The 13734-nt window shown below is 39.6% G+C and overlaps 2 protein-coding genes across 2 annotated transcripts; both read left to right on the top strand.

Annotated features, from left to right (window-relative positions):
- Positions 1-2704: 2704 nt before the first annotated feature.
- GLRG_11823 (uncharacterized protein) lies at positions 2705-3418 on the top strand (the record flags this gene model as incomplete). Its single annotated transcript, XM_008102506.1, has 1 exon — positions 2705-3418. The coding sequence occupies one exon, from the start codon at positions 2705-2707 to the stop codon at positions 3416-3418; it is 714 nt and encodes a 237-aa protein (XP_008100697.1).
- A 1847-nt stretch (positions 3419-5265) lies between these two features.
- Positions 5266-5559, top strand: GLRG_11822 (uncharacterized protein; the record flags this gene model as incomplete). The annotated part of the gene is made up of 2 exons (XM_008102505.1): positions 5266-5437; positions 5528-5559. The coding sequence occupies 2 exons, from the start codon at positions 5266-5268 to the stop codon at positions 5557-5559; spliced, it is 204 nt and encodes a 67-aa protein (XP_008100696.1).
- Positions 5560-13734: the final 8175 nt, after the last annotated feature.

The raw sequence follows: 13734 nt of genomic DNA, 5'->3' as shown, positions 1-13734 counted from the left end.
GGGGGTTAAACTTTGGCCTGATACCATAGTATGCAGTAGTATAGTCCACTGCACTATACCTATCACAGAAGGCAGTCAATCTCAAGCAGAAGACGTCTAGTAACTATAACAAGCCTGTTTGCTGGTCCTTTGCTCACTTCCTATGTAATTTGCCTCTGGCGTACATGATGATCCCCTACTTTTGCTACCGCTAGATCCCTGTTACTGCTAGCAGATCATACCTCTTACGGCGGCCGCTATACCCCTTTTCGTTAGCCTAGAGGTTAGCAGATGTCGGATTTGCCGAGAGGATACAGTACTGTAGACTCTTGTTAAATCGAATAACCGCTAGTGAGCATCCTAACGGTAAGGGGTATAGCGGCCGCTGTAATAGGTGTAGCGTGCTGGCAGAAACAGAGATCAGATACGGTTAGTCACGTACAGGGTGGCAGGGGTAAGTTTTTTCCCCCTATGATGTTATCCCCCATAGCTGACATCATGATAGAGGGGAATATTCACCAAAAGTAAAGTTCTGTAGTAGGGGGGTGAGCATTAGTTACCTAACAGGGGGAAAAAACTTCGGCCGATACCATCGTACGTCAGCAGGAAGTCAGGGTGCAAACCTGGCTGGCTGGGTACGTGGGTGGGTGGGTTGGTGGTTTGACCGCCTTCTACCTTAGGCTTAACGCAGTGGATATACGCTAACTATTATTGGCTAGCTTGCTTACTAGCGGTTATTCGATCTAACGAGAGTCTACGGTAGTTAAAGGTTTAAAGTTAGTAGTGTAGGGACAGAAGGGAGGATAGTACTTATAAGGAAATAGGTTAGTACTTTAACGTGCTAAGGTTTGACCCACAATGTTTCTGCCTGTTTACTATAACTAACTATTTCAAGTATATTGGCTTTAGTGTACTAAACATAAATAAATAAATAGTAATTATTATTAATATAAGTAAACTTTTAGACCAAGAGGACTGTTTTAAGTATGTTAGTTCTAATTAGGTGTTCTAGAAGACCCTGTTCATGAAATGTATTTCAAGTTCGGCAAGTCCGGCTAGGTGCCTAATCTCTGTGTGGGGTCCTACACCCTAGGAACTCTATCTTACTACTAATAGTCGACCTTTTATCCCCTGCTTAGGACAGCCTCTGCCCCTTGCGTGGCGGGCCAGCCACTTAAGATCATCTGTAATAAGTAGAACAGGGTTAAACCATAGTGCAGGTAGACAACACAAAGCGTGCTACCTGTGTACGTGGTGCCTGTGTAATTTGCATCCTTAGCCTGCTTAATATAATGTTTTACAAAGTTTAGTTTACAACATGTTTCTTCTATGCACCTGAATTAGTAAAACAGAACCGACTTGTAACCAAGGCTCTTGATTGTCCATCCAAAACCAAGGCTGAAGAGCTGCTGGCATGCTGTAGCTGGGTTTTTGCCTAGTGTCTTTAGCGTTGTATAGCCATTGGGACGGCGGTTTAGTTAACGTAGTCTTGTTGGCGTGCAGGTGCTATATCTAGATGCCACAAAGAATATATAATTCTACTGCACGGGATTAAAGTATAGGATAGCCGGCCTTAAATTTAGATAAATGTTTTCTAATTTTAACACTTACTATATAGATGCTAATATGCTTCTTTATGGATTCCTCTTAGGGCTGCTGTAATTAAAAGAAGAGGTTCGCGCGCAGATGTGGGGAAGAGTATGTAGAGGAATGGGTTTAGCTGAGATTACAAGACAACTACACCTTATGCAAACCCCTGTTGCGTAAGTCTTCCCTCTTTTTCTCCTACTGCTTAGTACAGTAGGTATCGCGACGCCGAGATTTAAGCGAAAACTATATATTATCCTATATAAGTTATCCCTTTGGACTCAACCTAGTTTTACCACCATTCGCTAGACTGCACACAGGATCGACCTGCTTGTCGCCTGCCCCTCCCTCTGTTGTCACCCGTTGACCTTTCGCTCGTTATTGTCCTTAACATCAACCTATCTCTAAGATGCGCTTTGTATACTCGCTCCTGGTACTTCTATGGTCGCTATCCTCCGCGTTTGCCGTCCCGTTCAGACTGCCATGGAGAAAAAAACCCATGCCAGAACAGCCAGGCGGTCCATACAGCCCAGGCGGTCCATACAGCCCAGGCGGTCCATTCAGCCCAGGCGCTCCATTCAGCCCAGGCGCTCCATTCATCCAAGGCGGTCCACCAGGCGTACCAAACAACCCTGGCGTACCACACGACCCTGACGTACCAAACAACCCTAGCGAACCAAACAACCCTGGCGTACCACACAACCCTAGCGAACCAAATAACCCTAGCGTACCACACAACCCTAGCGAACCAAATAACCCTAGCGAACCAAATAACCCTGGCGTACCACACAACCCTAGCGAACCAAATAACCCTGGCGCACCACACAACCCTGACGTACCAAACAACCCTAGCGAACCAAATAACCCTGGCGTACCACACAACCCTAGCGAACCAAATAACCCTGGCGCACCACACAACCCTGACGTACCAAACAACCCTGGCGTACCTAATAACCCTGGCGCACCATATAACCCTGGCGCACCATATAACCCTGGCGCACCATATAACCCTGGCGCACCATATAACCCTGGCGACCAATATAACCCTGGCGGGGGATATGATGGAGGCAGCTCAGGACGCAGACCTATGCCTTACTTGGGAGATATGATACCACCAACCATCCCAATCCCAATGCCAATGCCAGGAGCAGGAGGATTCGGCGGTGGAGGATTTGGTGGATTTGGTGGTGGTGGATTTGGCGGTGGTGGTGAATACGGCGGTGGTGGTGGATACGGCGGTGGTGGTGGATACGGCTCAGGTGGTGAATCCGGGTCAGGTGGTGAATACGGCTCAGGTGGTGAATCCGGGTCAGGTGGTGAATCCGGGTCAGGTGGTGAATCCGGGTCAGGTGGTGAATCCGGGTCAGGTGGTGCATCCGGGTCAGGTGGTGAATCCGGGTCAGGTGGTGAATCCGGGTCAGGTGGTGCATCCGGGTCAGGTGGTGCATCCGGGTCAGGTGGTGAATCCGGGTCAGGTGGTGCATCCGGGTCAGGTGGTGCATCCGGGTCAGGTGGTGAATCCGGGTCAGGTGGTGCATCCGGGTCAGGTGGTGCATCCGGGTCAGGTGGTGCATCCGGGTCAGGTAGTGAATCCGGGTCAGGTAGTGAATCCGGGTCATCTACGCAAGGGGGGTCGACCGCGCCGAGCGACTCCACTACGCCAGAGGGCCCAACCGCGTCAGGCCAACCAACTGTGCCAGGCAAGCCGACTACGCCAGGTGCGCCCACCACGCCAGGTGCGCCCACCACGCCAGACGGCCCAGCCGACTCAACTGATTCAAGCGACCCAGATGGACCAACCCCGTCGGCAGCGCCACCCAAGCCATCTAAGCCGAAGCCAAGCGGACACTAGGCAAGAATTCTTTTAGAAAGGCCAGGGATATTTATAATCTTGCTTTTAAAAAAGCACCGCCACCAGCGCCGACTGTGTTACACCTAGGACAAGCTTGCTAGGACTAGGTGAACAAACTAGCTTAACACTATTAAAAATACCAGGTCTTGTAGTACCTTTTTATGGCGTTATAGGAGCTTTATAGTATTTCACTAGGACTGGAATTTCTAGAGTACTACTTAGGATATATTTTACTAGCTAAGCTTATGTTGTTTTATAGAAAAAAACTTAGGCTACTTTACTTTAAATGTTTAGACAGCCTTAGCTCCCTCTTGACTTTTTAATAAGATTCTTTTACTATCTCTCTTAAGTAATAAATAACCTATAAAACTAGTGGATATCTATTAAATATGGTAAAAAGTATATATAAATTTACTAGTGAATACACAGTTGCCTTATAGTAAATCGCTTAGGAATAAGCAGTAAAATTGCCTTACTTTAATAGTAATTTTACTAATAATATTACTAATATTAATCTAGATAATAGAACTTAAGTCTTAAACTGCGTCCCTACAGCTAAAACTCAACAATGCGACATCGACATTGCTGTCCTAACGAACTTATAATTCCACTAACTGGCTGCCCCGTTCCCATGCCCAACACACTCTTGAGTCCTACCGCAAATCCATCACATGCGTTACCTTTTATCCCGTCTTCTTAGTCCTTACCTCGGGATCTAAGGACTGCACCGTTAAGGTCTGGGACTAGGAACTAGGCGAACTTAAGAAGACTATTAAGGGGCACACCAAAGTAGTGACCGATATCGACTTTAGAGGACGGCAAGGGGCTACGCTGCTAGCTTCATACTCAAATAACTTAACAATTAAACTATAGGATCCTTCAGATAACTACAAAAACATTTAAACATTTTCTGGCTACAATTATAGCGTAAGTACCGTTAGGTTCGTCCCCTCGGGAGCTACTAGCGCTCCAGGCTTGAGTAATCTTCTCGTTTTAGCTAGCCGCAACAAGATACTACAAATTTGGGACGTTCAACCGGCTACTGTGTTAAGACACTACAAGGGCATACAGACTAAATTCGTAATGTTTACCTATCGCCAGATAGCTACTTCCTTCTCTTGGTTGGTGACAACTATATAGGGCGGCTCTAGGATAATAGCGTGACAAATCCTAAGGTAAAGCTAATACTTATCCGCCACGAACATATTATAACATATTGTATACTTGCACCACCTACTACGTATATCTATCTAGCTAAACTTACAGGCTAGGAACCCCTGCTCGTAACAAATACAGCCGAGTTCATGGCAACAGGCAGCCGCAATAAGACGATTTGTCTTTAGGACGGTAGGGGGAATTATATTAAGACCTTAACTGGCCACAACAACTGGGTGCGGGCCCTTATGTTTCACCCTAGCGGCAAGTACCTGCTGAGTATGTCCGATAATAAGACATTAAGATGCTAGGACCTCAAACAAGGGGGCAAATATATTAAGGTACTTAGCGACGCACACAGTCGTTTTGTCTCGTGCTTGCGTTGGGCACTAGGCATAGCTCGCGAGGCGGCTACCAAAGGTGAGGGACAGAAAGGTATCAAGACAATAACAAGAAAGATGTCTAAGAAATCACATAACATTTAAATCCAATGCGTCATTACAACCGGGAGTGTTGACCAGAAAGTGCGTATCTTCGCTAACTGACGCACCTTGGGCGATGAAACTCAAAACATAGCTGGTATAGAAACCAAGGCTCCCACCCATGTCACATTCAGGGGAACAATATGTTTCAACATCAAGTGCTCGGGGCAGAAGGAGTGTAAACTCACGGCGTATGGTTTATGAGGAGCAATGGGCAAGCGGGAGGGGCAGACGCGGAAGGATCAAATTAGGAATTACCTGTCTACGCTGTTTTTTGAAGTTATTGCAGTCCTTGATATTGAGACGCAATTATGCGTTTCCAACAGTCATGGCAAGAATAAAGAGTTACCAGTGTTGGAACAACCCGCCAGAAACCTAAGGAGTAAGTAGCATAGAAGTAGCTAAGGGTACTTTCAGCCACAGCTAGGAATCATAGGGAACTACTAGCTATTCCTAGCTAATAGCATTATAGAGATTTCGCCGTACTTTAACGGCGACATCTAAGGCAGTTCGTGTATCACAAACTTCCTCCCTTCTACTCTTTAAGCAACTAGATACAACTAGAATTAAACTACTGCTTCACCCCTTTGAATACTGTAAATGTACCGTATTATATCACGCCTGTAATACCAACAATTTCTCCTAGAATTCAACATTACATTATCTATAGGTAGCTAGGTCATATATATGATCTAGATATATAATTTAATACCTAATATCTTATACAAGAGCGTATAGCTAGCTTCTCTCTAGAAGACTAAAGGAAACTAATCACACCTTAAGACCAACGTAAGAATTCTAAGATAAATATAGGTAGATAGATCTAGAGATTCTTAGACCTAAATAGAAGAGTGCATATAGACAGGAGGTCTTGTTCTAAAGATATAAGGAAATGAGTGTATATTTTATATGTATGAAGAAGTGTTGATGTTGCTTCTGGGTTGCCTTTCTGTATGTATAGGTAGTTTCCCCTTTTTATACCCCTGTTGTCTAGCTTTGGTTGCCCAGACCAGCCCAACCCATCACAATATCTATATTTAAATAGTCTTATCTAACAACTAGGTATAGAAACCTATCCTAGGATTACTATAGCTACTTAGCACCAAGGTGGGGGCCAGTTAGGATAACCATATACACCCGGGTAACCATATACACCAGGGTGACCATATACACCAGGCTGACTATTAGTAGGATAATTATTAGCAGCATCGCTGCCACCTGATCCCTGAGCTAGTAATCGCCTCGCGATTTTATATTTTGGCTCGTCTGCAGTCATATCGACTTGCTTTGCAGCATTAACGGGGTTGGCTTTAACTTCAAGGGCAAAAAACATGAAGTTATCCGCATTCCGGATCATTTCAGAGTCCGTAATAAGCAAACATCTTTAATAATTAACCAATTAGTTAGTAATAAGCTTAGAACTCTCCACCTATTATTAAATATTATACTGAAGTCAGGGTGAGTTTACTTACTGGTCTGCTGTATAAGCAATATCGTCAGTCTCCCATGATGACCCAACTACACCAGGAATGTGTGTCATTTCATGAAGTAATGTTTCTGCGTTAGTAAGACTACGAGTACGCAAATCTCTCCATCTTCTGAATTCTTCTTCGTAGTTAGAACGCTCCTCAAAGAAAGACGGGCATAGCATAACAGCGCCCCTACTTGGTTGGGTCATAGCCCGGGTGTCATCGCAATCTGGTTCAGTATGCAGGCTAGGGCAACCAAGGACCACAGCATTGCTTCCAGCATCTAGATTGCCCACATATGCTTTGGTTTCGTCGCCAAGGTCAGATATACTATCATAGACATTTCTTCGAATAGAATTGGCTGTGTCGCGGTTTGCGTTGCTAGCTAAATTAGGGCTTATGTTAATAAAAACCCCTAGGAAGTAAAGATAGAAAAGGGCTATATTACCCCCAAACCATGCGATATACGCTGCAGTTGTCTGTGAATCATCCTCCAGTAAAAAGTTGTATGCAGAGACTGCAAGTTTCCTCATCCAAGCAAGGTCATTGTCGATGTGTGACACTTGAGAGTCGCTGCAATAGTAGGGATCATCTTTGCCAATATTTCCACCCACTACAACTATTCGATCCAGGCTACTTCGCTTTTCAAGCGCATGAGAAGATGTAGCTTTTAACGAATGTGAGGGTAGAGACATAGCTAGGGTATTGACCTGCACCAAAGATACGAGGAGAGCGAGAATGGACCGCATAATGAAAGTTTAAAGTCTTAGAACAGTAGAAACGGGAATGCAAGAATGAGGCAGGAGCAGCTAATTAACATAATAGAATAAGAACTTAGCACTCAGCCACTCTACATTCCTTATATACCTTGATTAGGGTAGCTATTTAAATATTAAAACAACGCTCTGGCCTCAGGCATGTATAGTACTTCCTAACTACTATAATAGTATTACACGCCTATAGAGAGGTTCTATATAATAGACAAGGAAATAAATAAATAGAAATTTTATAATAAGCTAATTAATTATCTATTTCCTATAGTTAAAGGTCTAGTAAATTACTATTATTATAGTACTTTATATACTATTATATGTTTTATTTACTCTTACTATAAAATCTATAGGATAAATAGGTTGTATCTAGTAAAGCTATATAAAGTAATATAGTCTTAGCTACTATTAATTCAAGAGTTACTAATTTATATTTTAGTTAATAGGCTAGATATTAAGAACTAATTAGATACCTAGGAAACCTTAGAACCCTAGAATATAAACCTATAATTATTATAGCCTTATCTGATAAGATAGTATACTATTAATAGATATATGTTACGACCTAACAAGTTACAGGCGATATTGCCCCACTAGGCACCAGGAAGCGCGGGCGGCACAGCCTTTGATTGATTGATTGATTGATTGATTCCTACTCGGTTTCAGCCGCCTTAGCCAGCAGCTATGCCCGGAAAGCAAGGTTTGGCCAACAGCCGACACGCCGACGAGGAGTCGCGACGCCCCACTTCGCCCTGGTGTTGAACCAAGGCCAGCTGTTTCCAAATTCCTCGCTGCACTATCTATCCTGTGTGTTGATCTCTCTGTTGAAGAGTCTCTTTCCGCTGCCTCTTTTCCTAGCCGTTTTCTTTCTTGCCTTTAGATTTCCTCTTTCGTCTCTTCTTGCTTCGGCTCTGTTAGTGCTTGCCACCGTGTGCGGTTCTGCATACCTCTAGTCTCCCCCTGGCGCTTGGCTTGTCTGTTTCTCTTGTCCGTATCCTCTTAGACTTATATGTACTGTTTCTTAGTTAATCTGTAAGTCCTTTTGTTACCTACTGCCAGGTTCCTATGTGGCCTTGTATTTTCTGTCTGTTGACCACTATTGCCATCCACCACTTTGGCCTAAGTTTCTTCCATGAAACACAATGCTCCACTGACTCCGGCGTGTTCGATTACTGGGTATGAGAGCTCCCTCACAGATTCCGCAGACATTGCCGTGCGTTGAAGGGACACCAATCCTTCGCTGCAAATAAGGTAGCATGCTATAAATACAAGAATAGCATAAGTTAGTGTAGTTGTGCAGTACTTAGTCGTTTTAGTAAACCCGCTTTTTATTTATATTTAGAGACTTAAGGCTTTTAGCTTAGCTTTATACCTATAGTACTAGGTACTAGGTAAGGGTTAGAAGTGTAGTAAGGTCAAATAGTGAATAACACTAGGGTTAGGATGGGCTTCTAAGAGGTTTTAGGATTTTAGCAAGAGGGAAAGGATTAATAAGATAGAAAGGCTAGGTAGTAAGGATGTTAAGAGGACTAGAGCTAAGGGCGAGAAGAGGGGAGCAATGTGGAGATACAGAAAGTTAGCTTAGATATACACACACAAACACACACAATTTATTACGCCCGGTGGCAAAGCCGAAAGGGCCACTAAAGCTGACTACGTGTACAGTGTATCTTAGATATAGTGCAGCCAAAAGTAACATCTGCCTAATATGTTCAAGATAAATCAATTAAACAACACCCAATAGTGTTAAAGTACGTATATACGGCGATAATCCTTGTTTAATTAATTGATGATATGTGTGTGTGTTTTTAGGCCAAAGTTGCCCCCTATTTCCAGTTGCCTTAGGCAAATGCACGTGTCATAGGATTTCCCTTGTTTTAGGTGGGGAACCCCTATACACGGAATGCACCCGACATTTACCCCGCGGGTCCGACCGGGTACCCCACTTTATCGTCCCATCTGTTGCCTATACTTTAACAGATAGGGGCTTCGGAAATCACCAATAATACAGAATATAATAAGCTTTTTGCTACCTAGGTCTATACGGGCTAATAAATTAGATTAACTTAGTCATGCATTTTGATAAGAATAGGTAACATATACTTTAGATAGCTATAGTTGCCCCTTTAGCTTTGCCGTTAGATGTAGTAAATTCTTTTTATAGATTTAAATACTTAAATAACTACCCTAATTAAGGCGTATAAAAACTATATAGCACCTGTGTACTCTGTAACGTATTTCTTGTTCTTTTTATGTTATAGTCCCCTACAATTTCCTAAAATTCCCTTCCCTATTATTAAGGCTTTTAACTTCTTTAGTCATGCAGATATATGCTGTTCTCACTTTTCTTGCATTTTCAGTACAGGCTAGTGCAATAGCCCTATCGCCAAGCTCCCCTTCGTTGAACGCCACACTTTCTTACTGGCTTGCAAAGAGAGGTTATGTGCAGCAAGTAGTAATAGTTGGCGGACGGACCGGCGCACACAGCAACTGGCATTACAGCAGTTCTCAAGTAGCAAGGATTAATAATAACCTTTTATAGATGCGAAAACTTGCAGCTGCTGCATTTAACTTTTTACATAACGAAGACTCTAAAATAACTGCAGCATACATCACATGGTTTAGAGGTATAACCTACGTCTACTTTTGCTTCCTAGGGGCTATATAAAAGCTAGCTAACACAGCGCTTAAACTAGCTAGTAATATAGATTGTAAAACAGCTAATACTATTAGAAGGAATATCTATAATAGTATATAGGAACTTAGTAATAAAACTAAAGTATACGTAAGTAATTTAGAATCTAGTAGTGATTCTGTAGTCCTAAGCTGCCCTAACCTATATACTAAACCTGTTAGTATACAGTAGGTATGCTCTAGGGAGGTAGGTCACGTAACATTTACGTAACACACTGCCTCCCTTAGCAGTATCTACTATCCCCCTGCCACAAGGGATATACCACCACTAGGTGCTAGAAGTCTAGATACACTACACATAAATAATAACAACACTACTAAGATCCTAATTTATACGTATATATAAGGTAGGATATCCCTCCTTTTGTAATTAAACTAACACTAATTAGTGCATAATTAATTATAAGATCACTACTTTTAATAGATTAGTAAGGTTCTTTTACGTAGAGCAGAGAGGAATCTACAGCCTATTAGCGTAGATCCTCTACAACATTAACTATTATTATTATTATCACTATTATAATTTTCCTTACTTCCTTACTTTATCTTAACATAAAGCACTATTAACAATAAGTAAAAAAGGGAAAAACAAAGAGCTACTGCTAGCAACAGTAGGGCTATTATATTAACTAGTAATAAGTACCTTATTACACCTATTATTATTATTATACCTCTTATAACCTCTCCCCCTTCCACCCGCCTTTATCTGCTACGTCAACCTATTAACGTAGGGTAATTACGTTAATTTTAATCTTAATAAGATAGACCCCTGTAAAGTTAGATTATATATAATATATATAATTACTATGTGGTCAGACAGTGACCTCTACGGCCGTCGCCTCCTTAGTGCCTTCTAATTAGACTTTATAGATTAGACTACCACTACCTTTAACGCTATAGGTACTAAGGCACTATTAACATCTTGTAATTACCTTATTAACAACAGAGTGTTTATTAACCTAGTAAAGGGCAGGATTACGCCTAAATTAGTAGACCTTCTTAATGCAGATTTTTATATATAGACTAGAGAAGATATTACTTTTACCTACTACAAGCAGCCTATTTTTAACTTATAAATAAAGAATCCTAAATTTATTAATAATATTACTAGTTAGTATATCTTACCTAAGGAGAGATTAATAATTAAATAAGCCTTATCTACTGCTTTTTTAATATTATTATAAATAATAGCTAATATTACTTTATAGAGACAGCTAACCCTATTTACCCTAACTTATCTACTAGCAGTAGATTATTACTAGCTAAAGCAGGAGTAAGATAGCCTAACTATACTTTTAGATAAAGTCTGCTAGGTACTTACTAACTTAAATCTAGCGCTTAGAGGTAATATAGGCACTTTGTTTATTACTACCCTATTACGTAACCTAAGAACCCCTTACCCTACTTATTATTACCCTTATTATAGCTAATATAGTAAGTAATTAGGTAGTTAACCTATTATAATAAATAAAGTAAATCTATAAGAAACACTATTTAACCTATTAAATAACTATAAGCCTATTACTAACCTCCTTCCTTAAAGTACTATAAGATTTCCTTTATAAGGCTATAATAACTTATAACGTTAGCTACTATATAGATCTAAATTTATACCTATCCCTTCTTCCTAACTGCACCCCTACTAGCTAACTAATCTTATAAAGCTACTAATAGATAAAACTAAGTATAGTAGTAAGTTATATAACGTTCTTAATCTTAAGTTAAGTATCTTTTAAGATAACTATAGTAAGGTTAGGATTAAGTAACGCTAGCTTAGCCCTACGTTTTCTATTATGTTAAAAGGTAAGGTATCCTAATTTTATATTAACTATATCTATAGTAATAGTATCTGTAATTTTAATAAGATAGTTAACTGCCTTTATAACTACTTTAAAACGTAGGAATAAATACAGACCTACCTATCTAAATAGTAAGAGATAACACTTCCTTAGGTCACACGTAATAATCCTATAATAACTAAAATCTAAGCCCTTAAAGAGCTTATCTTAAACCTAGCCCTTATCTAGTAAGCTCTACCCTTATTATACTAAAATAATAAGGTGCTAAAAAGTTAGCTATTAAATGCCTGCTCTAGAGTTCCTAAGTGTAACCTCTGCCTCTACGCTCTAGCTATAACATTAGAAGGAGTATATAGCTAGTTATAATTATCTATTAGTACTGCTATAAGGCGTTCCTACTATAGCTAGTACCTTACTAAGTCTTTACCTTTACTACCTAATAATTAATACTAAGTAGATTATACCTACTAAGGCTAAGGCTGTAATTAACAGTTTAGTAGTAACTATAGCAGCAGTAACTACTATTACTATAATAATAATAGTAATAATAATAGCAGTAGCTATAATACTAAGAAGTGCTACGTTTACTATAAGCCTAGCTGCTAGTTAATAAAGCATACTACTAATAAAAGACATAAAGCATACTAGTAATTTAAAGGTAATTAGTATATAAGAGAAACCTTACTAACTATATATAGTACCTTCCTTATTACCTATAAAGGCATATAGCTATATAAAGAAGAAAATAAAGATAATAATAATAATAAGGATCTTTAGTAGTATCTCTAAGGGGCTTACCTTATTACTAGTAGTAATAAAGAATAAGATAATAGTATATTTTATACTTTAACTACTTTCTTTAGTAGCACTAAGGTAAATAGTAACACGCTTACTACTAACCTTACTAACTAGGCTATCTATTACTAATTAATAAAGATTAACCCTAACAGCGCCTCTACTAAGTCACCTAGCACCTTTATGTTAGACTGTTACTTATTAGCTATATTTTAAGGTATTTTACTAGATATAGGCGCAGTAAGTTATTTAACTACAGGCTATTTACAGGCTGTCACACTATAATAAATTTAGCTATCTATAACTATTAACACTACAGCAATAGGTAAGGTAAAGATTAGATTTAGTAACAGTAATACTATTACTTTATAAGGCACTATTACAGTAGATAAGTTAAAGCACCTACTTATAGCCCCCCTCTGCATTTAGCCTACTAGAAAAACGATATTATTATAACACTACTACTTTATTTAATTAACTATTAATAACCTCTTAATACTATAATAATACAGCTTTTAGCCTCACTAGGAAATTCTAATACGCTAGATTTATCTAGCTTACTTTTAGTATTACTAGCCGTAATCTAGGCTTACTGCACTTCCTTAATTATTATAAACTTTATATTTAGATCTAGTGTAATAGCCTTTTGTTTTCTAGTTATACTATTAGTAACCTAGGCTTCTAGAAGGCTTATTTTTTACTAGGTAGTAGCTAGTATATATAACTACTCTTAGAAGCCTTTTTTAACTTTTCTAAAGAGCTAGCGTTATATAGTAATATTTTACTTTAGTTAGCTAAATAGTTAAAGTTAATCCCTAAGGTCCTTTACCTTTCTTAGTGTAGACTACTTTACACTAGATAGCTAGCTATTTATACTATTAGTATCTTAGGCCTTATAGCTATCTCTAGTAGCTAGATTAAGTAGTATTAATAGTGTTAATAGTGTTATTATTACTTTTTAAACTAGTAGCCTATTTATAAGTAGCTTTACTATACTAATAGGCTATAACCTAGTGTATTTCTAGCTACTTTTAATATTACTTATAGTTAATCTAGTTAGGTAAGCCTTATAGTAGTAAGAAATAAAGTTCTTTTTACTTATAATAGTAGAATTAATTTACTAACTTAGATATCTTAGCTCCTTCTAATATA

This window comes from Colletotrichum graminicola (assembly GCF_000149035.1).
Source record: "Colletotrichum graminicola M1.001 genomic scaffold supercont1.131, whole genome shotgun sequence".
Lineage (NCBI taxonomy): Eukaryota > Fungi > Ascomycota > Sordariomycetes > Glomerellales > Glomerellaceae > Colletotrichum > Colletotrichum graminicola.
This window is presented reverse-complemented; position numbering and strand designations above follow the sequence as displayed.